The sequence below is a fragment of the Adiantum capillus-veneris genome, chromosome 28 (assembly GCF_014529385.1).
Source record: "Adiantum capillus-veneris isolate H3 chromosome 28, ASM1452938v2, whole genome shotgun sequence".
Taxonomy (NCBI): domain Eukaryota; kingdom Viridiplantae; phylum Streptophyta; class Polypodiopsida; order Polypodiales; family Pteridaceae; genus Adiantum; species Adiantum capillus-veneris.
This window is the reverse complement of record NC_140958.1, coordinates 69,276,264-69,304,052: the sequence shown is the minus strand read 5'-3', so window position 1 is coordinate 69,304,052 and position 27,789 is coordinate 69,276,264. Positions and strand designations below refer to the sequence as shown.

Genomic DNA, 27,789 nt, shown 5'->3' with positions numbered 1-27,789 from the left:
GGTTCAAGCACTGCTCAGGAAATGCGAGTGAGTTAAAGAAAATAACTCACGGAGGGGAGAGGGAGGAAGAGGTGGTAAAAGGGACAATCTGAGCATATACCTTGATGTTAGCGCGCGCATGTACGAGGTGTGCGTTGAGCAGTTTCGCTTAAAGACCTAGCGTTCCTCTCTTGTTCTGCAGCACATGGCTTTGGCAGGAGCTCCGCATTACGCACAATGGCCCCCCACCCCTATGCTGGACAATGAAGAGGTACTTTCTCTCCGTTTCACGTTTGTACTCTGACTATTCTTCGGGCCCACCTTGCGCATACAGAAATGGTAGGGTTTGAATGCTCGCAGAGGCAGAGAGAGAGAGAGAGAGAGAGAGAGAGAGAGAGAGAGAGAGAGAGAGAGAAGAGAGAGAGAGAGAGAGAGAGAGAGAGAGAGAGAGAGAGAGTTTCTGTCCTTTAACTACTCTATGGGCCCTTTAGCAGGTAACCCCATTACAATGACTCATAAAACGAAGGGCATCCACAAAAGGAGGAAAGGAGTGTGGCTATAATGCCTAAACATGTATACTAATTGCACATGCCCATACTTGAACTAACTCTACATACCTAAACATAGAAGGTAAGTTAGCAGATCCTCCTTGCTACTAGCCCTCGATAATTGTAAAGGACAAATTTCAGAAACTAACCATGTTATCTTCAGGACTGAGTTTCTGGGGATAAGTCACTAACCAGCTCATCAATTTGTCCATGAGTTTTGGGGCTGACCCATAGATGGTATGTACGGATCCTCATGATCGAAGGAGTCTCACAATCCCCCACGTCCATACTCACAAGCCTTTGGAAATGCATACAGATTAGGTTGTCACCACCTATATGGTTGGAGAGTGAATATTCAGAGACCGGTCAGTGGCCATGCATTTGGCCTCAGACCTCAAGACCTGCCCGTTTGTCTCTCTCAAAAGAGATCTTCTTGAGAAAACAAAAACAAAACAAAAGAAAGAAAAGCCGGTTACATTGACTAGTGACATTCTTTTTCTTAAGGCTTGCAATGACAATGATTGCTGTGTAACCGATTGGTGACATTCCTCTTATTGAAGGATTGCAACGACAACGATTTATGTGTAACCGATTGGTAACATTCCCCTTCTTGAAGGATTGCAACGGCAACGATTGCTGTGTAACCGATTGGTGACATTCCTCTTCTTGAAGGATTGCAACAACATGATTGGTGTTAGGGTTACATCTCTTGCCCGATGGTGGTTCCAGTATCTCTGGGGAGCAATTTAGGGAGCGAGGGCTGTTTTGTGACTGTGCCTAGCCGTATTTGAGGTAGATCCAGCTTTTCGGTAGTACTTGCCAAGCGTTTTACCCACACGGTAGGCTGACATGAGGCAGGACTCCTGTTCCTAGGGATTTTTGGGGAAATTTTATTTGAAGCATTTTCGTGTCCCGACTCTGGACTTATTAGTCACCCCCACCCTTCATCGCGCATTGGGCACGCTCCCATTTGCATCGCTCTATCTTACAGGGCATAAGCCATTAAGATCACTTGCAAGAGAAGGATCCAAGATTTGTTTTGAGCTGCTATTTTTCTCATATGTAGTGCCATGCAGTGGTGAAAGTCTATAGCTACCAAGTCGCATGCTCCAAGGACTTGGCAAGCTTTCAAGAAATTTTTTGCCTGAAGCTATATGGTTTTTGACATTTTCCTTCGGAGTGCAACTTCTGGTAAAGTGGGGTATCCTGAAATGCTTGCCATGGAAACCCTAGCAGATTTTAACTTGAAATTTCTCGACATCTCTCAATAGGTGTCTCTTCTCGAGTTGATAACCTTGGAGGTCTGGTGTGATTGCTATGTCTAGGGACTACCATCGCCGCCAGAGGAACACTGTCTGTCCAAGAGCTGATGGACCATGCTGTGGTTGGCTACGACCTTATTGAAGAAACCTAATCCTAATTTTTCATGTAGGTTTCAGGATGGGAAGTCAGTTGACTTTTCTAGATCGATCGATGTTGAGATTGCTTTTTAAGTTTGAGTTCTGTTTGAGAACTTATTTGGTGTTTGAGATTTGTTTGAAATGGATGGTATCTGTTTTAAACCGTTCTGGTGCCGATTTGAATTGCTTGACTTTGGTTTTAATATTGGTTTCAATGATTAGTGATTTTACTCCCGGGTGGAGTAGTGAGAAATGATGTTTGAGAATGCTTGCTCATACTCATGGCCCGGATTCTTGTGGTTATTTGCGGGGGGGATATTGAATCTTTGAAAATTGCTGTTTTTACTCATGGCCCGAATCCTTGTGGTTATTTACGGGGGGAGTATTGTTGTCACTCATGGCCCGGACGTGGATGGTTATTTACGGGGGGAGTACTATGAAGTTTGGGCAGTTGTTACTCTCAGCACCTCCAAACGATGCAGGCTGCTGTTTGGGAGGCGTTTGGTTGTAAAAGGCCTCTATATCTCCCGGCCCGGACCTTGTTAGGTTATTTGGAAGGAGTGTTCATCGGCGACTTTATGTTTCTATGTCTTGTAAACATGCATATGTGAGCATTTGTGGTGCATTGTGATGTGCCAACTGTCACAAACTGGTGGCGTGGCATGGCCCTGGACAATGGGGCAGCAGACCCGGACACTCACTGTCTGGACAAGCCCGAAAAAGGCAGAAGACATGCTGACGTGGCAGTCTGGAATTTTCGACGCAAAATGTGGAGGCAGACTAACGTGGCAGAGCGTACGGATTTTCGCTATTTACGTTGATGCTATACGGATTTCTTGCTTTAGCTGGCTAAGATTTACTCACAGCTTTTGGGGATAAATTGCTTTATTTTCAGAAGCTTTTGGATTACTGCTTTTGGGGCTCTGCTTTTGGAACTTATAAATAAGTGGGCAGGGCCCTCACTTCGGAGAGCATCTGGACACAGAGTCTGAGAGTGAGAATCCTCCCACTGTCTTGTACTTTGAACACAGATTAATACAAAAAGAAATACCAAAAGGGACACCAGGCTTTGGGGCCAATATCTCTAGGCACGGAACTCCGCCGGGCCGTGTCGAATCAAGTGTGAATTGTGAACTGTTTTGAAGTGAATCTCTATTGTGTCGCGGTAGAATCTTGACTTGGAGTGTCCAAGTTTGTTACAGTGGTATCAAAGCGCGGCCGATTTCTCTTCTACAGGGAAATCCGATCTTTTTCTCGCGACACTTATGGATTTCAACACAGAACAAGCGACTTCCTCTGCATCTGGGGATGCGGTAAGAGATCACGAAGAAGATTCTCTCGAACAGTACGGTCCACCTCAGCCTACTTAGGTGGAGATTGAAGAGATGGAACGTTGACAATTGGTTGGCGACGCGACAAAGATGATGATCAACCTTGCGAAGGATCCAAAATTTGCAATTTTTTTGACTCAGACATCCTTTGACGAAGTGCACACCCAGTGGCAGAAGGCCACAAAGCCACTCCTCAAACCGGCACTCAAGAAACCTCCCACTCCGAGGATGTTTACAGAGCAAGAATTGAAAGAGGTGGCTGATACATGGATTACTCAACTTTTTTAAGTGAACAATAGAGCCAAAAAGCACGACAAAAAGCAGAAGAAAGGAATTGACTTTCCGGGTTATTTGGGTCGTCAATCTACTTTTGCCTCGGCAAGAAAGCAGAAGAAGCGTGTGTGATTTGAAGGAGTATCCAGTTCTTCTTCTTCTGACAGTTCTTCTAGCTCTTCTGACTTGAGCGAAGAAGACAGGAAAGGGAAAAGCCAAGCAAAAATCAAAGCTTCGGAAAGGGCAAGAAAAAGGCAAAGAAGCCTAAGTTTCACCCAATTTCTGACAGTTCTACAGAGGACTCGTCTTCAGATAGTTCGCAAAGAAGAAGCATTTCTATAAAGCCAACCAATATGACTTCCTCGAAGATAAAAGCAAGAAAGTTCGAGAATTTAAAGAAGGTGGACAATCAATTAAGTTTGACACTTTTTCTGGATTCCACGAAGCTTCGAGGGCTTTCGCCTTCATACAACAGTTTGATGTAACTTTCTCTGGAGGGCATTACTTAGAGCACTCCAAGATTCGGAGGGCTACCTCTTTCTTCAAGAGAAATGCTTGAACATGGTGGTCCACCCTTCTATTGAACAAGAAAGCGTCAATTAAATGGCTAAAATCTAAAAGGCTTTTTATTTCTTCTTGGCTGACTCGGGAGTACGAACGAGATATACGAACTGCTTGGAATCATCTTCGAATGACCAAGAGAGATTCTTTGGACGCGTATTGTGAGAGATTTTGGAGCTCTTTTGTCATAAAATCTAATATCTAACTAACCCAAATGATTTTCTCATATTAAATTGATCACTTAATGTGGGAGAATAAACAGGAACAAGGATTAAGATATAGATGCACTGGAAAATTCCCCTGACTGAATCTGATGGATTCTGAAGGGAATACTGATGATCATGTTGTGTGCAACCAGAGGATATGCATCTACACTAAGTGACTGGGCATGCACGGTCTACGAATAGACTCACAAAAGTGCCAGATCACTGCTAATCTAGACTTGACTCGACTGACTGAAACCGTATCATGCTGTAGCTTGTCCACGGACACATAGGGTTGGATGTGTCACGTGACATTAATGAAGTAATGTGTTAGTGTTGCTCTCTCTATCCAAGTACTTTCTTTCTCCCTCTACATCTAGATTCTACACACAAAGGAATGCTCAAGTAAATGCTCAATATGTTATTCACTTTCCGCTCCAACTCAACTTAAAAGGCTAATTACATTACATCTTTTCTACCAGCTTCTTCATTTAAGAAGATCTCGTTTAAAGAACAGATCGAGCAGTTTTGCTGCGGACTTCCTACGGAGATCCAAGATCACTGCTTAGAACAAAAGTCAGATTCTATTCAAGAATTGATGGGTCATGCGAAACGGGGTTTTGCCATACATTCAGGCAACCTGACGTATCCCACAGATGAGATCATGACTCAGAGAACCGAACAAACTTCTAATAATAGAAGTAGAAAGAAGAAGAGTCCCCAAGAAAAGAAAGATAAGGATTCACAACCTCGGCTCACTCTTCGAGAGAAGGCCAACTACATCAAAGAGGGGAAGTGTTTTTGATGCGGGGAACATGGGCACATCTCCGCGAAGTGCCCTAAAAAGGCACATAAAGAACAAGATGAAGAAAGGCTAGAGAGTTTGAAAGTAGCTGAGGAACGTAGACGAAAAGGCAAGATGAAAGCACGACTGGTTCCATATTGCATGGGTATCGACCCAAGCACGATTGATGAAAGTACAGAACTTTGTCGAGCTTGGGGCAAAGTGAAAGATCAAGAAGCCCTGATTTTCTTTGATGGAGAAGCCAAAGCCAACTTCATTTCACCTGAATTGGCGGCGCGGCTCGAGATTACATCCGATCGGATGGGACCACAAGTAGAGGCAGTTCTAGCGGCACCCGGCAGGGACGTGGCCATTACACCTGTCATTGGAAAACTTCGGTTGCATTGTCAGGGGTATTTGGGACACGAGGACTTCTACATAATGCCCTTGGAAGGTTGTGATGTTCTCCTGGGAGTCCCTTGGTGTCACGTGACACATCCAACCCCATGTGTCCGTGGACAAGCTACAACATGATCAGGGTTGAGTTCAGTCAAGTCAGTCTAGAATAGGAAGTGATCTGGCACTTTTGTGAGTGTTCGCAGACCGTGCATGTCCAGACACTTAGAGTAGATGCATATCCTCTGGTTGCACACAACATATCATTAGCATTACCATTAGAATCCATCAGGAGCATTTTCCAAGGCACAGAATCTATTTTCCCTATTTTTGACATTTTTCACTTATTATTTTTAAGTGACTTTTTTTGGAAACTGAGTAGGGCAAATTCCATAAGTTTGTATATAAGGAAACCTAGCGCTAGCATTTTTGTCAGAAGAGGCAGCAGGAGCTCTTGCTCAACAGACACCTTCTTAGCAGGACCCCCAACAACATGGCCTAGCGTTTTTGCAACCCAGCATCAAAGCGAGCGTTTTTGCAAGACAAATCAGCCTTGGCGTTTTTGCATTGCAGAGCAGCTTCGGCATTAGCAAACATAGTAGAACCACTTCACGACAGCAGATCAGGCCTAGCGTTAGTAGATTTCCCCCGACAACAGAATTCAGCCCTAGCATTTTTGGAGCAGCATGATATCTGGCGTTTTGCAATTCCATCGCGACAGAACCAGCCCATAGACCAACATTTTCAGCCCTTAGCATTTTCAGATTTCAACCTGTCTCGTCGTCGTCCTCGTCGTCGTTGACATCGTTGGCAAGTCCAAGCATTGTAGAGATTTGTGCAATCATAAGTAGACCGCTCTCACCATAGAGAGTGGGGCCTTCGGAGGAGGGTTGTCTAGCCTCCCCTTGTGCCTCTTTTCACTCATTGAGAGCGGACTGTGCACTTAGCGGCTGGTCAATCGACGTAAGGTGGGAAAAAGCAACCTTGGTGTGAGCGCAAGGCCACCAAGGGGTGCGCCCACGGAAAAGCGCAGAACTCGTGTGAAGAGAAGATCCTTCTCTAACACAGATTGCAAGCTAAAGAAGAACCTCAAGACCCTCAAGAACCTCAAGAACCAAGACCCACAAGACCCCAAGTTCCTCGTGAACTTAAGAACCAAAGATCACAATGTATGGTCATCACCCGACACGGAATGGATACTTCGCATGGAGGTGATGGGCATGAAAGTAGTTCCTCACCATGGAGGTTTTCCTGACACTCCCCCTTCGCCATCTACGCCAGGGATTGCACCAAATCCTATGGAGGCGTTGGTCAAGTTGATGATGGCACATCAACAAGAAGCGAATCGCGTTGCGATGGCACAACTAGAAAGAAAAGTAGAACGACAGGAAGCCTTGGAGCGTGAACGTCAACACAAACAAGAAACCTTGGAGCGTGAGCGTGATCAAGCGCTCTTGGCGGCCGAAGAAAGACAGGCAGAGCGTGCGGCACAGAGTGAACAATGCATGTAAGAATTGGTCCGACATGTTCTCGCCTCGAAGTTCGAGCCAGCCAAAGATGTTGGTAGTTCATCAAGTGGCGCAAGCCGAGATTCGGACTCCAACAACCCAGTCACAAAGAAGATCCAGTTCAATAAGTATGATGGTAAGATGGATGCTACGGTTATTCATTCTTCGTTGCATCAATTTAATGCTTATTTTGTGAGAACTAAGAAGACAGAAAATAGCAAGGTTTTGACGGTAGCTATGTACCTTGCCGGTGATGCCATCAATTGGTACCACGCATGGCAAGAGGCACAGTTAGCCGCGCACCTAGAAAAAGCCGACAAATTTACGTCCCTTTTCTTCAATTGGGCCGATTTCCAAGACAAGCTCAAGGCGCGGTTTATGCCACCTCAGTACCTGGCACGATTGAAGGACGATTGGCGCGGTCTCAAGCAAAATGGTATGCCAGTTATGTCTTTCTCTAATCGTGTTTTGCAGCTTGGCACTCAATTACGCAAATCGGATGTGGAGCGCAAGGAGGCTTTCCTTTATGGATTGGACGAGTATATCAAGTATGATGTCTAGCTGCTCGATCCAATCGATCTCAACAAGGCGGTAGCGATCGCTCTCGCACAGGAGATGAAGCACAACAAGGGAAAGCGCAAGGAAAACAAGACTTTGACAAGTACCTCTCAGACCTCCGAGAACCCTCTGATTGAAGAACGGTAACTCTTCTAAACCAATCTTCCAATAGTCTCTCAGAAAAGAAATCTCAAAATGAACCTAAGGGTAAAGCTAACACAATTGCTAAACCTAAGCTCACTCCAGATGAAAAGGTAGCACAAGGAATTTTAGGAGGATATATCACGTCGGAAGAGCAAAGCACTTATTCTAAGGAAGGTCGTTATTTTCATTGCCACATTAAGGGTCACATAAAAAGAACATGTCCTAAGCTTGACTCTAATGAATCTAAAGAATCCATAGAACCCACTTCCTCTGTCAATGCAATAAATGACAACACGAGTGTGCCCCAAGTTTCTCATGACCCTCCCATTGATGAGTCTCTTATTAAATGTTATGGTCATATGACGGGGCAACGTTTTGTCATATTGATTGATCCAGGCCGTATGCATGATGTGATTAGTCCCTCTCTAGTTGAGAGAGCCCGCCTAGTCCATAGACCTGTTTTTCCTATTTTTGACATTTTTCACTTATTATTTTTAAGTGACTTTTGTTGGAAACTGAGTAGGGAAAATTCCATAAGTTTGTATATAAGGAAACCTAGCGCTAGCATTTCTGGCAGAAGAGGCAACAATAGCTCTTTGCTCAATAGGCACCTTCTCAGCAGGACCCTCAACAGCATGGCCTAGCATTTTTGCAACCCAGCATCAAAGCTAGCGTTTTTGCAAGATAGATCGGCCTTGGCGTTTTTGCATTGCAGAGCAGCTTCGGCATTAGCAGACACAGTAGAACCACTTCACGACAGCAGATCAGCCCTAGCGTTAGTAGATTTCCCCCAACATCAGAATTCAGCCCTAGCGTTTTTGGAGCAGCATGACATCCTTCGTTTTGCAGTTCCATCACGACAGAACCAGCCCATAGACCAGCGTTTTCAGTTTTCAGCAGTCAGTACCCGCAGAAGAAGTTCCGAACCTCGCAGATCTCACCTTCCCGCAGTAGATCCTCGCCGCATGGGGAAATCAGCGAAGTTTGCAGTTTCAGCCCGGAAAACACAGATTTCAGCATCTGCGTTTTCAGCGTGTCGTCGTTGCATCATCGTCACCGAAATCGTCACCGACATAGAGTCAAAATTCAGCAGATAAAGATTTGCAGATTTCAGCCCTTAGCATTTTCAGATTTCAGCCCGTCTCGTTGTCGTCCTCATCGTCGTTGACATCATCGGCAAGTCCAAGCATTGTAGAGATTTGTGCAATCATAAGTAGACCGCTCTCTCCATAGAGAGTGGGGCCTTCGGAGGAGGGTTTGACAACATTCTGGTGTCGTATTCTTCTCTCTCTATCTCTTAGTCTCAGCATCTTCATTCACAATGTTCATCCACTTTGTTTGTGTCCATTGCACTCTCTCACTAAAGGAACGGAAGGCTCTTCCTTCCCGTAAGTAAAAGAAACCTTGAGCACAGTTCGGAGCACTCATCTTGGAACAAAGTTCAACATTCACTTCCGCTGCACCTTACACTTGGTACTGTAAGAACAACGTCGTGGTTGATAATCAGGCGAAGAAAGCGACATTGACTACTGAAAAGGACCTAAACATTGTACTTGATGTGAAACTTAAGGGCGAGTCTGTTCCTATTGTATCGGCTTCGGCCGTTTCGAAATTAATGAAATCCACTCTATTTGTTTACTTGATCTTTTTGAAAGAGTTGAATGATGAACATAGGACAAATATGTTTGAACTTGATAAAGAATGCCAAGTGTAAGGTGCAACGTATGTGAATGATGAACTTTGCTCAAGATGAGTGCTCCGAACTGTGCTCAAGGTTCCTTTTACTTACGAAAGGGAGAGCCTTCCGTTCCTTTAGTGAGAGAGTGCAATGGACACAAACAAAGTGGTGAACATTGTGAATGAAGGTGTTGAGACAGAGAGATAGAGAGAGAAGAATACGACACCAGAATGTTGTCAACCCTCCTCCGAAGGCGCCACTCTCTATGGCGAGAGCGGTTTACTATTGATTGCACAAATCTCTACAATGCTTTGGACTTGCCAATGATGTTGACGACGAGACGGGCTGAAATCTGAAAACGCTAATGGCTGAAATCTGCAAATCTTTATCTGCTGAATTCTGACTCTTATGTCGAGGATGATGTCGATAGTGACGATGCGACGACGACGCGCTGAAAACGCAGATGCTGAAATCTGTGTTTTTCGGGTTGAAACTACAAACTACGATGGATTGGACCGTGCGGCGAGGATCTGCTGCGGGTAGGTGAGATCTGCGAGGTTTGGGACTTCTACTGCGGTGTCTGACTGTGAAAAACTGAAAACTGAAAACGCTGGAGCTTTTGGTGTTTCTGTTGCGGTGAATCTGCAAAACGCTGAGATGTGAGGCTGATCCAAAAACGCTAGGGGCTGATCTGGGTCCTTGATGCAAAAATGCTGGGCTTCCGCTGTTCTGCTACGGGGCTGGGGCAGATTACGCCAAGGCTGCTGTAGGTGAAAAACGCTAGGTCTGCTTGTTGTAAAAACGCTAGGTTGCTGATTGGGGGGAGTCTTGTCAAGAAGGTGCCTGTTGAACTATTGTTCGTGCTGCCTCTTCTCCTAGATTATGCTAGCACTGGGTTTTTGTATATACTTGGCTATCAAAATTGCCCTACCTAGTTCCCAACAAAAGTCACCTAAAAATAATAAGTGAAAATTGACTAAACTAGGAAAAATAGGTCTATGCACTGTAAAAATGCTCGTGATGGGGTCTGATGGAAATCTGATGATCATGCTGTGTGCATCCAAAGGATATGCAAGTGTTTGGACATGTTTGGTCTGCGAACAAACTCACAAAAGTGCCAGAACACTTCCTAATCTACTGGACTGAACCCATGTCATGAAGTGGCCTGTCCACGTACACATAGGGTTAGATGTGCACATGACATCCCCTCCTTTTCAAAGTGAGGTACTGGTACCGAACTGTATGGTGTCGAGGGAGATCGCCAACAACGTCTGGAATCCTGGAAAGGACTCTTCCCCGGTCCACTATGATGGGTGGGTCATGCGATACTTAGAACTTCATAAAGGTCTGCAACGCTTGCTTCTCTGGGCCGCGCCGAAAGTGACACAAAATCATATGTGGCTCCTTCAATGCTTCAACTTCGTCTATAGTCATGCGTCTACCTTCTTTAAGAATCTCCGAGGATGAAAATTCCCGAAACCACTTTCAACAGAGAAACATGAACATACTCATTCCATGTAAAGTGACTGGAAAAATTCTAGTCTTTCGAAAAAACTGTGCATGCAATGTAGATGAACAAAGTGACAGAGTGCCAAACCGTTCATCAAACACATGCAAACAATGAAATCAAAACTTGTATTTTTGATTCAAATCTATCAACTGTGGCAAATCACAATGGAAATGCCTATGCTTGGTGTTCAATCCTTCTTGTGCTCTTTCGGTTACTGTGTCATGCCAAGGAAGAGACATGGAATGCGAATTCCTTGGGTGCAAACATTTCATCTTTTCATGAGTAATTCGCATACATCCCTGTTCATTCATGAGTGAATCGTTCATCGTACAATATGTCATGCCTATGAAAAGGGGTCACGTAAGGACGGTGACTAAAATACAGGAAAGCATCACGAATGAAACACTCGAACAATGTGTACTGACTAATCATTCGTACACATAATATTTCCTACGGGAGTTCTTTGGACCTCGACTCGAGAGCCAAGATCGGTTCTTCGTGATTGATCGAATCTGCAATGAGGTTAGCTTCACTAGAAAAAATATCAATTAAACCATCATCCGTGTGAACAATCACATATTTGTCCTGCAAATCATCATCCTCATGAATAATCACATCTTGATATGCAAATCATCATGCTCGTGAATAATCACATCGTGATCATGCAAATCATCATGCTCATCATCATGCTTATCATTATTATGCAAATCATGTGTGGCGTGCTTTGGAAAAGAAGAGATTGAGAGTCTCCTTCTTTGGATTTTGTTGAATCTGCACGTGCACATTAGAAAAGAGTAGGACAAACTCTTGCATGCGTTGGTCTGTCTACGCTTCACGCTCTAACCATCTTTCTTTGTGCTCACGAGTCAATTCGGCTAGTCTTTCTGTGGGCTCGCGATCCAATTCTGCGTTTCTTTTTGTGGCCGCCATTCTTTTTTCGTGCCACACTTCTCGGTGTCTACCTAATCGTACCATCATGTCCATCATCGACTTGACTAAAGCCTCGACCAAAGCCTCCATAGGATTTAGTGCAATCCGTGGCGTAGATGGGGAAGGGGGAGGGTAAGAAAAACCTCTTGGTGGGGGGAATTCTTCTTCGCCACTTCCATGCTCATGACCTCTATGCGAAGTATCCATTCCGCTTCCGGTAATGACCATACATTGAAGTCTTGGGTTCTTAAGTTCGTGAGGAACTTGGGTTCTTGCGGTTCTTGGGTTCGTGAGTCTTGAGGGTCTTGAGGTTCTTCTTTAGCTTGCAATCTATGTTAGAGAAGGATCTTCTCTTTACCCGAGCTCTTCTCTTTCCCACGGGCGCACCCCTTGGCAGCCTTGCGCTCACACCAAGGTTGCTTTTTCCCACCTCACGTCGATTGGCCGGCCGCTAAGTGCACGGTCCGCTCTCAATGAGTTAAAAGAGAAACAAGGGGAGTCTAGACAAGCCCTTCTTTCTTGGGTTTCCTGTCACTCTTCAAAAACACGATTAGGAATTGACACGCCCAAGAGGACTTGGGTTACGTGCAATGGCAACAAGCAAATTTTTTTTCTGTGGTTCTTTCCTTGAGTGATATAGAACAATGCCAAAGCTCTGATACCAATGTAAGGTGCAGCGGATGTGAATGTTGAACTTTGCTTAAGATGAGTGCTCTGAATTGTGCTCATGGTTCCTTTTACTTACAGAAGGGAGAGCCTTCCGTTCCTTTAGTGAGAGAGTGCAATGGACACAAACGAAGTGGTGAACATTGTGAATGAAGGTGCTGAGACTGAGAGATAGAGAGAGAAGAATACGACACCAGAATGTTGTCAAATCCTCCTCCGAAGGGCCCACTCTCTATGGCGAGAGCAGTCTACTATTGATTGCACAAATCTCTACAATGCTTTGGACTTGCGGACGATGAGGACGACGACGAGACGGGCTGAAATCTGAAAACGCTAATGGCTGAAATTTGCAAATCTTTATCTTTTGAATTCTGACTCTGTCGAGGACGATGTTGATGGCGACGACGATGACGATGCGTTGAAAACGCAGATGCTGAAATCTGCGTTTTCTGGGCTGGAAGTGCAAACTACGATGGATCTGACCGTGTGGCGAGGATCTGCTGCGAGTAGGTGAGATCTGCGAGGTTCGGGACTTCTCCTGCGGTGTCTGGCTGCTGAAAACTGAAAACGTTGGAGCTTTTGGTGGTTCAGTCGCAGTGAATCTGCAAAACACTGAGATGTCAGGCTGATCCAAAAACGCTAGGGGTTGACATGGGTCCTTGATGCAAAAATGCTAGGCTTCTGATGTTCTGCTACGGCCGGGCCTGATCTGCCATGCAGAAACGCCAGGGCTGCTGTAGGTGAAAAACGCTAGGTTTGCTGATGGGGGGAGTCTTGCTGAGAAGGTGCTTGTTGAACTCTTGTTCTTGCTGCCTCTTCTGCCAGATTATGCTAGTGCTCGGTTTTCGTATATACTTGGCTATCAAATTTGCCCTACCTAGTTCCCAACAAAAGTCACTTAAAAATAATAAGTGAAAATTGGCTAAAATAGGGAAAATAGGTCTATGCATTGTAAAAATGCTCTTGATGGATTCTGATGGAAATCTGATGATCATGCTGTGTGCATCTAGAGGATATGCAAGTGTCTGGACATGCATGGTCTGCGACGAACAGACTCACAAAAGTGCCAGAACACTTCCTAATCTACTGAACTGAATCCATGTCATGAAGTAGCTTGTCCACGTACACATAGGGTTAGATATGCACGTGACACCAAGATTTTCTCAACACTCATGCTGATTGCTTTTTTGAGGGCGTGCGAGGCGAGTTGCCACCAACTCGTCCTGAGGATCATACCGTTGATCTGATACCTGGAAGCACACCATCGAACTGGCCGCCTTACCGTGTGAGCCGAGCCCAGAATGAAGAGATTATGAACCAAGTGAAAGACCTCTTGGATAAGGGTCTTATCCAGCCGAGTACTTCACCTTATTGCTCTTTGGTGGTGTTGGTTTTGAAGAAAGACGAATCTTGGAGAATGTGCATTGATTATAGAGCTCTCAAGAAAATCACCATCAAGAACAGATTTCCGATCCCTAGGATCGATGATATTCTAGACCGACTACATGGATCCTCTTGTTTCAGCAGGATCGATTTGAAGAGCGGATATCATCAAATCCGAATCGCGCTGGTAGATGTCTACAAGACAGCTTTCGGACGATCTTCGGTTTATTGGAATTTTTGGTGATGCCTTTCGGCCTTACCAATGCTCCAGCGACTTTTAACCGAATGATGGACAGGATTTTTAGAGAGTACAGATCATGTTGGCACTTTCTTTAATGACATTATTGTCTTCTTCAAGGATGAGACAGAACATAGAGAACATTTGCTACAGGTCTTTCAGGCATTGCGAGATCACAAATTGGCGATTAATGCAAAGAAGAGTGAATTTTTCCTAGTAGAAATACACTTTTTGGGATACATCGTCTCAGCAGCAGGAGTGCAGATGGACCCGGCCAAGATTGAGACTATACGTGATTGGCCCGATTTGAAAATGTCCATGAAGTTAGAAGCTTCTTGGGCTTATGTTCTTACTACCGGCGGTTCATTAGAAGGTTTTCAGAGGTTGCTTCCCCTTTGCATATTTTGACACAGAAAGGAGTCCCTTTCTCGTGGGGACCCACAGAGGTGATTGCCTTTGAGACATTGAAAGAGAAATCGACTATGGGACCAGTTTTGGCTTTGTCGGATTTGCAGAAGTCATTCGAAGTAAATTGTGATGCTTGTGGTCGTAGTCTGGGTGCGGTCTTAATGCAAGAAAGCCATGTCATTGCCTATGAGAGCTGATTGTTTTCAACGCCGGATTCGACAACACAGATATATGAGAGAGCTTCCTGCTCTTACTCAGTGGCGATGTCACAAACCAGTGACGTGGCACGCCTGGTTACACCCAACCGATTGGCAGCAGACCTGTGAAACGCGGAGACAGGCTGACGTGGCAGCAGCGGAAAACGCGGAGGCTGTGACACGTGGCAGTTGTACGGTAGCTCCGTGATTTGCGCCGTAAAAAGCGGACAGGCCGTACAAAATTCAAGCTTTTGCGTTGGCTGAATTTCACGCAAGCTGAATTGGAAGCTTTTGGACTCATTGCTTTATTTTTACAAGCTTTTTAAGCTTACTGCTTTTGGGACTCTGCTTTTGGGCATCCCTTGTAACCTTTAAATATGTGGGCAGGGCTCTCACTTCCCAGAGCATCTGGACGCAGCGTCTAAGAGTGAGAACCCTCCCACTTGTTGTACTTTGAACACAGAATGATACAAAAAGAAATACTAAAAAGGGCACCAGTCTTTGGGGTTAATATTTCTAGGCACGGAACTCCGCCAGGCCGTGTCGAATAAATTGTGAACTGTGAACTGTTTTGAGGTGAATCTCTACTGTGTCGCGGTAGAATCTTGACTTGGAGTGTCCAAGTCTGCTACAGTGGTATCAAAGCCCGACTGAATTCTCTTCTATCGAGAAATCCGATCCTTTTCTCGCGGCACTTATGGATTCCAACAACGAACAATCGACTTCCTTTTCCTTTGGGGATGCGGGAAGAAATCACGAAGAAGATTCTCACAAAGAGTACGGCCCGCCTCGGCCTACTGAGGCAGAGATTGAAGAGATGGAATGTCGACAATTGGTTGACGACGTGACAAAGACGATGATTAACCTTGCGAAGGATCCGAAATTTGCAAAATTTTTGACTCAGACATGCTTCGACAAAGTGCACACCCAATGGCAGAAGGCCACAGAACCACCCCTCAAACCGACACTCAAGAAACCTCCTACTCCGAGGATGTTTATAGAGCAAGAATTGGAAGAGGTGGTTGATACACGGACTACTCAGCTTTTTGATGCAAACAACAAAGCCAAAAGGCACGACAAAAAGCAGAAGAAAGGAATCGACTTCCCGGGTTATTTGGGTCGTCAATCTACTCTCGCCTCGGCAAGAAAGCAGAAGAAGCGTGTGCGATTTGAAGGAGTATCCAATCCTTCTTCTTCTTCTTCTTCTTCGAGTTCTTCTAGCTCTTCTGACTCGAGCAAAGAAGACAGGAAAGGGAAAAAGCGAAGCAAAAGCAAAGCTTCGGAAAGGGCAAGAAAAAGGCAAAGAAGCCTAAGTTTCGCCCAGTTTCTGACAGTTCTACTGAGGACTCGTCTTCAGATAGTTCAGACTCCGACGATCATAGATTTTACGCAAAGAAGCATTTCTATAATGCGAATTAGTATGACTTCCTCGAAGATAAAAGCAAGAAAGTTTGAGAATTTAAAGAAGGTGGACAATCAATTATGTTTGACACTTTTTCTGGATTCTGAGATGCTTCGAGGGCTTTGGCCTTCATACAGCAGTTTGATATAGCTTTCTCTGGAGGGCATTACTTAGAGCACTCCAAGATCCGGAGGGCTACTTCTTTCTTCAAGGGAAATGCTCGAACATGGTGGTCCACCCTTCTATTGAACAAGAAAGCGCCAGTTAAATGGTTGAAATTTAAAAGGCTTTTTATTTCTTCTTGGCTGACTCGGGAGTACGGACGAGATATACGAACTGCTAGGAATCATCTTCGGATGACCAAGAGAGATTCTTTGGACGCATATTGCGAGAGATATTGGAGCTCTTTTCTACCAGCTTCTTCATTTAAGAAGATCTCGTTTAAAGAACAGATTGAGCGGTTTTGTTGCGGACTTCCTACAGAGATCTGAGATTATTGCTTAGAACAAAAGTCAGATTCTATTTAAGAATTGATGGGTGATGCGAAACGGGGTTTTGCCATACATTCAGGCAGTCTGACTTACCTCACAGATGAGATCATGACTTAGAGAACCAAACAGACTTCTAATAATGAAAGTAGAAAGAAGAAGAGTCCCCAAGAAAAGAAAGATAAGGATTCACGATCTCGGCTCACTCTTCGAGAGAGGGCCGACTACATCAAAGAGGGGAAGTGTTTTTGATGTGGGGAACATAGGCACATCTCCGCGAAGTGCCCTAAAAAGGTACAGAAAGAACAAGATGAAGAAAGGCTAGAGAGTTCGAAAGCAGCTGAGGAACGTAGACGAAAAGGCAAGATGAAAGCAGGACTGGTTCTAGACTGCATGGGTACCGACCCAAGCACGATTGATGAAAGTACGATTCATGCCGATTGCTTTTCTGAGGGCCTACCAGGCGAGTTGCCATCAGCTCGTCCTGAGGATCATACCATTGATTTGATACCTTGAAGCACACCACCGAACCAGCCACCTTACCGTGTGAGCCGAGCCCTGAATGAAGAGATTATTAACCAAGGGAAAGACCTCTTGGAAAAGGGTCTTATCTAGCCGAGTACTTCACCTTACTGCTCTCTAGTGTTGTTGGTTTTGAAGAAAGAAGGATCTTGGAGAATGTGTATTGATTATCGAGCTCTCAACAAAATCACCATCAAGAACAGATTTCCGATTCCTAGGATCGATGATATTCTGGACCGACTACAGGGATCCTCTTGTTTCAGCAGGATCGATTTGAAGAGCAGATATCATCAGATCCGAATCGCGCCGGGAGATATCTACAAGACAGCTTTTTGGATGACCTTCGGTTTATTCGAAATTTTGGTGATGCCTTTTGGCCTTACCAATGCTCCAACGACTTTAACCGAATGAGGGACATGATTTTCTGAGAGTACAGATCTTTTGTTGGCACTTTCTTTGATGACATCTGGACTGTTATTAACAGATTTAGCAAGCAAGCTCATTTCATTCCAGTGAAGAAAACAGTCAAGCCAGATCACTTAGTGAGACTGTTCATTGCCCAGATATTCAAATTACATGGCGTGCCTGACACAATTGTCTCTGACAGAGATCCCCGATTCACGAGTTTGTTTTGGAAGGCTATTTGGGAGAACATTGCCACGCGGTTGCAATTCTCGTCATCTTTTCATCCGCAGACAGATGGGCAATCGGAGACTGCAAATCAGTCGTAGTGGATTTATTGAAGTCTTACATCTCGGATGAGAAGACTCAATGGGAAAAGTATTTGCCCTTTGTGGAATTCGTCTACAATAACACGATTCACTCTTTGATGGGGAAGGCGCCATTTGAGATTATTGAAGGTGCTACGAAGGTTCCACCCTTTTTAAGCACGAAAGATAAGATTTTTGAAGCCGACTAATACACGAGGGACTTGGACACTGCTTTTGCCAAGGTCCGGGAGGCTTTACAGAAATCTCAAAAAAGACACAAAAAGGCAGTAGATCGACATTGTCGCGATTTGAAATTAAAGGAGAACGATTGGGTGCTCTTACGTTTTGAGAAGGCACGCCTGAGAAAGAAAAAGGGAAAGGAGCGGCTTTTTTCAAAGCTTAGCATGAGATACTATGGACCTTTCCATATAAAAGAAAAGATAAATGATGTCTCCTTTAGACTGAAGCTGCTCGATACTTGGAGGATTCACAATGCTTTTCATGTGAGTCTCCTGAAGCCTTTTAAAGGTGATGTGCCCGATGATGGGGAGCAAGATGAGGAACTTGAAGTGGAGGAAAGCGAGGAGATACTCGTTCCAGATAGATATTGGCACATAAAGATAGAAAGATAAAAGGTAAACCGATAAGGCGGTTCTTGGTTAAATTCAAGAACTCTCCCGCATTGGATGCAAAGTGGATGGAGGATAAACCTCTTGGGCACTGATGACATGAGTAGTGAAATTAAGCTCTCATGTTCTTCACTTTGAAAAGCGTGTTAAATTTGTCTTGTATTGCTTCATTCAAGGTGTTAAGTTCTAAATTTGATTTCAATCTATCACTGATTGCTTATTTTAGGAATCACGAGTTATTTTGGCCGTCTCTTTTGTTTAAGCCAATTCGAAAAAAAGGTAGTCTTTCTTGAAAAAGAAGAAGAAGATAATTAGTCTTTTACTTGATGAATTTCCTCTTACTCTGTCAGATGTGTGTTGGATTTCCCTTTTGTCTTTCTTAGGTACCTATGTCTCTCTTGATTGTATGTTTTGTGGAATTGCTCTAGCTCTTCTTAATGCTTGTAAGTTCAGACCTTTTCGACTATATGAAGTTATAATATATTGACCACATCTTTGGCGGTCATGGTTTAGGTGATATTAGTTTTTGACTACTTATACAATTAATCTTTTGATGGTTGTGGGATTAGGTGAGAACAATTTTTGTGCTGGGATTTCCACCAGATGTGAAAGAGAGAGAGCTCCAAAACTTGTTGAGGTGGTGGCCAGGCTATGAAGCATCTCAAATGAACTTCAAAGGGGAGCAACCCATGGGGTTTGCCCTCTTCAGCTCAGCTGCAATGGCCTTGTCTGCTCGAGATGCTCTTCAGGTGCTATGCTGTCGATTTTGGCTGCATGTCTGATCTATGTACACTTCATAGCTGTATGTCTGGTCTATGTACGCTTCATGGCTGCCTTTGAGGAGTTGGATTCATGTACTTGTGTTTGTCTTGTACTCCTTGCATTGAGTTTAACGCTGATAAGTCTCCATGCTGGGTGAACCAATTAAGGCTGTCTTCTGAATTGTGGATAGTAACTTTGGTGGCTGGGATGCTGCTCTCTTTGTATATTTGCATGATGAGGTCCCCAAGCAGCTTGGGATTTCGTCTCGCGAACTTGTTCAGTTCATTTGGTCATTGCATGAAACCAGCTTGAAACATGGATGTTTCTTTTTTGGGCTTTTTAGTTCAGTAGAATGATTTTGGCATGGAGTTGCATATTTGTGCATAGCCTCAAAGAAAAAAAGGTTCTCTCATCATTTGGAAAAATCTTGCAAATGAACTTTCAATCGTTTGTACATTGTGTGTATGAGCAAGCAAAACCAGGAGTAAAGCTGTGATCTCTCTGTGTGTGTGTGTGTGTGTGTGTGAGTGAGTAGAGCTAATTGCTTATCATCTGTTTTTTTTTCAGAACTTAGTGTTTGATCCAGAGACAAACTCTGTCTTGCGAGCAGAAATGGCAAAGAAGAATCTATATGTCAAACGTGGCAAGTTATCTGAGTTCTTCAATTTGAAAAGAGATTGGAAAGTTTGGCATTGGCTTTAGTTTTCGTTTTTGTGATTGCAATGTTTTTATCTTCACCTTTACTTTTGTGTGAGCTATCTTTTTTGGCCCAAGTAGTTTTATTTTTTTGTGCATGCTTTTGGAGGACCAGCATTTCGGTATTAGGAGAGGGAGTGTTACTTGTATCGCTGAGATTGATGCAACCATTCCTGGTGATTAGCATGGCTTGATTTGAAACGGGAGGGCACCGCGTGCCTACTGAAAAGAACAGGCTGGAACAGACTTTTCCCAGAGAGAATCCACACAAGACATGGAATGACATAGTTCCAATCCCAGATTGCAATGTCCCCAAACCCTAATGCCCCTTTTGGTATTTCTTATATTGCTCCAACAAGATACAAGCTCTGGGACTCTTCTCTACTTCCCCACAAGGTGAAATTCCAGAGTGAGCCTTGCACACATATTTAAAGGCTTTGGGCCTCCCTCAAGAGCAGTTACACACTATTTTGATGTTTAGATCTTTAGTGCTTCTAAGATTTTTGCTCTTGCTTGACAATTGCTAGCCTTAATCATGGTTGAGTATGCCCATCACCTCTGGATGGTGATAGAAACTCAACTCTTTGGTTTTATAGAGTACGTTCAAAGCATGAATGACCTCTATACAAACCTGCACCTACTCTTGGGCACTGAGTAGGAATGTCCTGGATGTGTTCCAAGCTATCCATGATAAAGGTGCTAATCTTATTCCTCTTGTTTGGACAAGCAGCGAAGTTGAGGTCACATATTGTCAAGTTTGGATCTTTGTACTTCTTTGGTTATTTTTTGTCTCTTGGTCACCTTAGTGATCGAGGTACACATTTTCTGAATAAGGTGATAAGGGAATTGTTGTGGACTTTAGAGTACTTATTATTATCCGCAAGCGAATGGTTTGGCGGAAAGCAGCAATAAGGTCATTATAGTACTTCTTATTTTCTGCAAGTGAATGGTTTGGTAGAAAGCTGCAACAAGGCCATTATGTGGATGCTGACCAAGTTAGTGGCTGTGGAACATGATGATTGGGATCTTAAACTTTTTGCGGCACTATGGGAGTATTGCACCTCATTTAAAGTGGCTACGGGGTTTACTCTGTTCAAACTTGCATTTGGAACCGAGGCCATTTCTCCGTTGAAATTTGTAGTACCCAGCATGCGGTGACAGAGAAACTATTACCTGAAGACCCGATGGTCTACCGTATAGACTAGTTGCTCTAGCTGGAAGAGGATAGATATACCAGTTTAGAACTGAAAGAAGAAACAAGTGGACCGGGGAATGCGGTTTAAGATATTCAAATTAAGAGACTTGGTGCTGATGTTTAATTCGCGACAAGGGAAACATAAAGGAAAGCTTAAGTTGCGGTGGTTGGGCCTGTATTGTGTTCATTTAAATGCAGGTGCCAATGTGTTCTTTTTGTGGGAATTTTAGAACTGAAAGAAGAAACAAGTGGACTGGGGAATGCGGTATAAGATATTCAAATTAGGAGACTTGGTGCTGATGTTTAATTTGCGACATGGGAAACATAAAGGAAAGCTTAAGCCCCGGTGGTTGGGCCTGTATCGTGTTCATTTAAATGCAGGTGCCAATGTGTTCTTTTTTGCGGAATTGGATGGCACTTTTGTTTCGAGTTCGATGAATGGATTCAAACTGCGGCATTACATTGGGATGGTGCCCACTAATCATGAGGAGGAGATCACAACGGTTGATCCGACTGTCGTTGTAAACATGATGGTGAGCAACTTTGAATGTGGAGTCTATTCCCGAGGGGGATATTCGAGGTATCATGAGATGGATACTAGAATGATAGTGTAATTGTGACATGGGGATGGGGGTCCATTAACTGCTACACGTGTGAATTCACGAATCGAGGCATAGTCTACGGTGTTCACAAGAAATGCTATATAAGTACGGTACCTGCCTTGGCCTCACTTTTATATGCTGAGTGTTTTTCTGCTACCTGTGCGAGAACTTTGCGTCTTTTTGAGCAATTCTGCTCCCTGCACTCTCTTGCGCAGTCCATTGTCTGCAACTCCTCAAGCTTCTTACAGATAAGGATATGGCACCTGTGGTAGGGTCAACAAGCATGAGGGCCCTTACTCCTATCAACAGCCAGATGACGGAAGGGATAAAGATATGGCTAGAGCGCAGGCGATTGCTGGAATATACCCTCATCGATTGGGCACATGTACAGCCTCATCCACATACGCTGTTAATTTTGCAGGAGCTCGCCGCAAAGGATAGCCAAGGTGTGGTGCACTTGCATGGTGAGCCACACCAGCTATCTACACAATTGGTTGTAGAGAAGTGTCGTTTACCTGCAGGGGTGACAACGCAAGCAGAGAAGACGTCAATGCAATGGTTGCGGCATATGGAAATCCGACCAGTAATGAATTCTGATTGCATGGTTGCCAAGACCTGGAAATGCAGGAATGTCTTCGATGGGTGCTGGAGGGAGTTTGTCTAATGGCTAAGGTCTACAACATATCCAAGGCAGCTCATGCAATGATTTCTGTTGCAAGCTTAGGAAGAGGTGTGAATTGGGTAGAGATTCTGATCAGGCAGCTGTTTGTGGAAGCTAGAAGCTTGTGGTTAGCACAATGGATAGAGGACAGGTGGTGAACACCAAAGTCGGACAGATTTTGTGTTCGCTTTTCCCTAAACAAGGGTATGAAGGCCCTACTTTCATCACTTTTGTTCCTGCTACGACTTATGTGCCACTGCCAGCTGCTGATGTCCTGGTTATCTCTATGCTCTTGACGTCTGGACAGGGGGAGTCCAATCGGTTGGCTACTGTCGGTTCTAAGAGTGCGTTGGGATCTGCCTCTGTCGTGCCCACCAATAACCCTGTGACGATGATCACAGCTTCCCAAGCAGTAGTCACTTCTCGTTCAAATGATGCATATAGCAACCCCCTGCCAAACGATGGAAACAGGAAATGCAAGAGTGGCGGTCACAGGCATTAGCGGCAAATCAGGGTGTTCGAACAGGACAAAGTAGTGATGCAGCTCGGACGGCGTCCGTACCGTCTTCTTCTACTGCGACAACTTCTACAGTAATGGTGCCTGTAACGACAAGGTCTGTCTCCACGTTGTCCACTGAGGTATCTACATAGATAACATCTGCAACAGTGCCTCGGACACAGGAGCAAACACAGGTGTTGGGACCAATGCCTAATTTTGCCGAGTTACAGCAGATGCTGGCCGGTTCAGGCCAGTTTACGGGCTATTCTTGGTTGCAGCCTGGGTATAAACTGCAAGCTCAACATGCTACTGACTTCCTCCAATACTTGTTCTATGTCAGCCGGCACTGGCAGGAACAAAACGAGCAATTGCAGGCCATACCGGCACAAAGGCAGCAAATATCAGATCTCACTGCACAGAATCAATGGCTGATGGAGAGGCTAAAGGAGATGGAAAAGCGTCTGCACCGAGCTGAGTCTCGTGCTTTTTCTTTGGAGCAGTGCGAGGAGCAGGCTTGACGACAGATTCGTGAGGCTACGGAAGTGGCTACTGTAGCGGAGGAACGGCAAGCAGAGTTCGCACAGAGTGTTTCAGAGGAGTTGGTAAGGCATCGGGCATACTACTCCCTCACAATGGCGTACCAGAAAGCTAGCTCCGACTTACTCCCCTTAATGGAAGATGATCTGGATGCAGTGGTGTCCTTGTTGAAGGAGGACATCCAAGTGAAATGGCAATCGGTCCTCAGGCCCCTCTCCAGAGTTCCAGCGTTGCCCGCATCGAAGGGTCAACCGGGTGGATCATCTATCACTTCGGCAGATCAAGGTAAGCAAAAGGCTCATGATTCTGACCCAAATCCGCAGAGCGCTGTTTTTAGAAACCTATATCCGATGTGGAGAATACTAGCCGGTTGCAGAATGTGGAAATGGAACTTCAGACGATGGAGGTGGAGCTGAAAAGTGTGAAAACCCAACTGATGTTGAGCAAGGAAGAGGAGCAGCAGCTACAGGAGGAATTGGCCCAACAGACGAGCAGTGTGGTGAAGTATAAAGCTCTTTTTTGAGGTACCGCTTTTTGCCTAAATCAGTGTGCTAACTCTTTGAGTCTTAATAATCCTCCGGCTCCACCTTGGTGGAATGAAGCTTCTAACCTGTTAAGGCGGGCACTATTCCAATTAATTATGCTCCTGCTCCACCTTGGTGGAATGAAGCTTCTAACCTGTTAAGGCGGGCACTATTCCAATTATCAACCCTTTGCTGCCTTGCGGCCATACGTCAGCCCTAACCCGCCTCCACCTTTTCCTCCGCATCTTGATTCCTCTGATGGGAGTAGTTTTTTCGTATGTGGGATCAGGTCATCCGTGTGTGCCAAATGTTAGGCCGTTGGAACCTTAATCAATGTATGAATTAATGGAGCGCTGATTAGAAACCCTGGGACCCTTTTGTACCGTTGTGTCCATGTGGACCTATAAAGTCAGATGCACTCTGCGTTCTGTGTAACTGTAGGTAATGATGACGACGATGTATTTTGATGAGAATGGTGATACTAGTATTGTTGATTTTGTTCTGTCTCTTGTACCTTATCTGTGTGTAATGGTGCTGTCTTGAATGTTGTCTGGTGCATGGCACTCTTCATCCTCAAGGTTAACAAAGGGAAGAGTTTTAGTCAAATCCTCCTTTCATACAAAATATCACGATGCACAATCTTGACTTTCACCTTGTTTCCTTTTCTCCCATCCGATTCAGAGGAGCAGCAGTAGAACCACATTGAAGAGCAGCGGTAGATATGAAGCTATCAAGCCACAAGGACACAGCAAGGGCCCGGGAATGGACTAACGCCATTCCCATTGGGAACACGTTTCCTTTTTTCAGAAGCGTTTTTGCTATCGTGTCACGAGGGAACGCCTTGATGATCCTCAATGTGTCAAATCAATTTTGTTTGTGCGGCTGAAGCCAGCTTGTTTTGGATATGTATGCTAATAAAGTTGTATATATGCAAGCTACATGAGTGAATTCATTGAAATGATTTCCACTGTATATTTTTAGAAATTTAATATTTTCCCCTGATTGCTTGTATTTTTAGGCAGCAATTCTGTCTTGTCATGCTGTATCTTCTTGTTTCAGGTGTAACAGGGGCTGGTGTAGAACCAACTGGTTACGATCAGAGCAAAAGATTGCGAACAGTGGGTGACTATACTCGGGGCCCTTATGTGCCTGGGGGTGCCTATCCTGGGCCCATGCCAGCTCCAACTAGCTGGGTGCCTCAAAGGTATTATTGGGATAGAACTGATAAATTTGTCGTACGGAACTCCACATATAGTAATGTACTGATTTCACTGACTTAGGGGCAGCTATATTCCTGCTCCTTATGATCCTTATGCTGGCTATGGTATGCCGCCCCCGGTCCAGCCTCTTACTCCTATTCCGACAGCATTAGCACCTTCTGGATATGCACCTGTTCAGGTGAACTGATCAGCTAAAATTCCAATAAAGCCAATATGGGGTCTTAATGTTAGGAAGATTGTTTATAATGTTAAGAATGGCTTAATTGGGGCATGTCTCGCGAGAACTTGTATTTTTTTTCATGTGCAATGTTTTGGAATGTTGTTATGCCACAGAACAACAAAGACAATCCCCCTTGCAACACCCTGTTTATTGGAAACCTGGGAGAGTCCACAAGTGAAGCCGAATTACGGGGTCTTTTTTCTGGGTATACAATCTCTTCTTGGCTGTTTTAATGCGAGTGTATGCTACTTCAGTGTGCCAGAACCAGCAAACTAATGAATTTCTTGTAAGCTATGCTTTTGATGGTCTCCTTGTCAAAATGTGTACTGCAGCCAACCAGGATTCAAACAAATGAAGGTTTTGCGGCAGGGAAGGAGCACTGTGTGCTTTATAGAGTTTGCGGTCTGCCCTTTCTGTTTTGATCTTACTATGAGCTTTACGCACAATTTGGAAGATTCTGTTGCAGCTCTTGAGTTTGATATCTTCTGGCATTACAGGATGTGAATGCTGCCATTGCCGTGCACAACAACCTGCAGGGAGCCATCCTTACAAGCTCTGATCGGGGCGGCATGCGATTACAATATCCTTTTGATCCAGGCACTATCTATGAAGTGCAGTTCCTGATAAATTTCATTAGTTTTTTGTGCAATATCTGCAAAATGCTGACTTGACTTTTCTTAAGTATTCGAAAAATCCCTTTGGGAAAAGAAAGGACTTTCCACATTCTTCAGATGGAGGAGCACCAGGTGTTGGCGATGCAGATGGTGCTTCTCCCAAATCCCTACTAGCCGAGTAGCAGCAAATCGGTATATTGGATGGCTCATCAACTGGTGGCGTATCTTGGCAGGAAGGGATGTATTCTAGTTCTTTCTGGAATCAGTCTAGTTGGTTACAAGTTAAGACATTTGCAGGGTAATTCTGCATAGCAGTGCATATTGTTGGCAGTAAGATTTGCGAAAGTGTGTGTACCTCATGTCAAGGCATGATAAAGCATGGACTTATTGCTGGGGCTCATAGCAAACTGAAGATGTCGCTGCATCATTAGGTCCAAGCACGGAGAAGATGCATTTGTATATGTGAGCCATAAATCGACTTGCACTCAACATGGCAATTTCTTGCATGACAAACCCCCCCTGGGGAGCACAGAAGGAATGAACAGGCATCATCTTACATAAACATGTATCATGGATCATCGTTATTATGTACACCTCATTTGAAACTTTGCATCAGAGATCAATTTGTGCAATGGCATGCTGCAAGCGTGTATGGCAATGTGTACTCTTCTGTATTGCACATCGGCCATGATGGTAAGCATTGCTGTATGGGGTCATTACTTGTCCATGAGCATCGGATCAAGGGGAGTCGATTGAAGGGGTGAAAGAGCATTAGATCAAGAGGTGAAACAGCATATGCTTGCGTCTAGGTTGTTTAGCTCTGGTTATGTGTTCACTAACTTGCTTCAGCTTCTAATTGGCAGGGCTCGTGAGAGTTCATTTAGGACATCTTGCTAATGGTTTATAGGTCTCTCCTTGTTTGACTCTAACTGCTTATTGTCTGAATCAGTGAGGGGTGATTCAACAGCAACTGCTTGCAGCAACTCAGATTGTAATTTTTGTACCGTAGTTTCCTCGCCTGGGCATTCCTCACTAGCTGCTATGAGTTTGTGCTTCCCATACGATTGTTGCTGGAGAAGGGTGTTGAAGGCTGCAGAGATTCTTGGAAGCTGTAACCCCATGTATATCGTTTAAAGGGTAGTCTATGTGTGCTTCAAATTTTGTTTGTTAATGAGTCCACTAGATTGTTGCAAAGGTCCCTCACTTGGTGATGCCAACTGGAGAGGCTTTTTTACCATGGAAATCCAACGGGGCTCTTTGTAATTGGGTATGTTGCTAGGATTTTGTTTCAATAAAGCACTTGCTTTGAAAAGAAATACATATTCTCACGCTAGAATCGAATATATCTCTGGAAATAAAATGGTTTGCTATCTAGGAAAAGTGTGGAACATGGAGTCATATTGATGTTGTTGTATGAAGCTTACACGTCATCTTGTGATTTCAGCTATAGCCTGCATTGTGAAGTAGTTTTGTAGATTTGTGTGCGCTTTTAGGTTTTTCTCTCAAATAATAATTTTCACAGCACATTAATATTTTGGTCAGACTTAACGCCTATTTTCAAAAGTAATAAATTACCTCTTTATGGAATCTTGGTGTGGGGTTTCCTATTGCATCTTATAGTGCTTTTGATTATGTGGAGGCTATGAGGACTACCCATATGCTCAGGTGGAGGGTTCAAATCTGTGGTCAAGTAGAGACCTACTTCCATTGTGTCCACTACTATTCCCTATGGAATTTGCGTATTGGACTCTTGTTTTACCTTGGGGTTTTAATGGGGTCACGAGGTTGCTCATGAACTTTTGACAAGTCGAGT

General features: G+C 44.3%; 2 protein-coding genes across 9 annotated transcripts; both read left to right on the top strand.

Annotated features, from left to right (window-relative positions):
- Positions 1-27,356, top strand: LOC147420628 (uncharacterized). Of its 8 annotated transcripts, none has more exons than XM_086505215.1 (10): positions 3-250; positions 18,830-18,889; positions 19,016-19,195; positions 19,776-19,851; positions 24,982-25,126; positions 25,203-25,320; positions 25,476-25,567; positions 25,695-25,764; positions 25,860-25,942; positions 26,044-27,356. In XM_086505215.1, the coding sequence occupies exons 2-10, from the start codon at positions 18,884-18,886 to the stop codon at positions 26,156-26,158; spliced, it is 885 nt and encodes a 294-aa protein (XP_086361341.1). In that variant the 5' UTR covers positions 3-250; positions 18,830-18,883; the 3' UTR covers positions 26,159-27,356. The 8 variants fall into 8 exon arrangements, 6 of the variants coding, with proteins under 6 accessions (XP_086361340.1, XP_086361341.1, XP_086361343.1 ...); XM_086505216.1 differs by lacking the exon at positions 18,830-18,889 and adding an exon at positions 474-609 and having other exon boundaries at positions 5-250; XR_015187071.1 differs by lacking the exon at positions 18,830-18,889 and having other exon boundaries at positions 7-250; positions 26,044-26,274; positions 26,926-27,356.
- On the top strand, positions 23,494-23,908 carry LOC147420629 (uncharacterized). The gene is made up of 2 exons (XM_086505218.1): positions 23,494-23,683; positions 23,775-23,908. The coding sequence occupies exons 1-2, from the start codon at positions 23,494-23,496 to the stop codon at positions 23,906-23,908; spliced, it is 324 nt and encodes a 107-aa protein (XP_086361344.1).
- Positions 27,357-27,789: the final 433 nt, after the last annotated feature.

Excerpts from the sequence above, each read along its gene's own strand:
- LOC147420628 (XM_086505212.1), top strand. The coding sequence starts at position 185 with ATGGCTTTGGCAGGAGCTCCGCATTACGCACAATGGCCCCCCACCCCT. Across the intron at positions 19,196-19,775 it reads CTGCTCGAGATGCTCTTCAG|AACTTAGTGTTTGATCCAGA; the intron begins GTGCTATGCTGT and ends TTTTTTTTTCAG. Across the intron at positions 25,568-25,694 it reads TTACGGGGTCTTTTTTCTGG|CCAACCAGGATTCAAACAAA; the intron begins GTATACAATCTC and ends TGTGTACTGCAG.
- LOC147420629 (XM_086505218.1), top strand. The coding sequence starts at position 23,494 with ATGGCGTACCAGAAAGCTAGCTCCGACTTACTCCCCTTAATGGAAGAT. Across the intron at positions 23,684-23,774 it reads TATCACTTCGGCAGATCAAG|AATGTGGAAATGGAACTTCA; the intron begins GTAAGCAAAAGG and ends AGCCGGTTGCAG.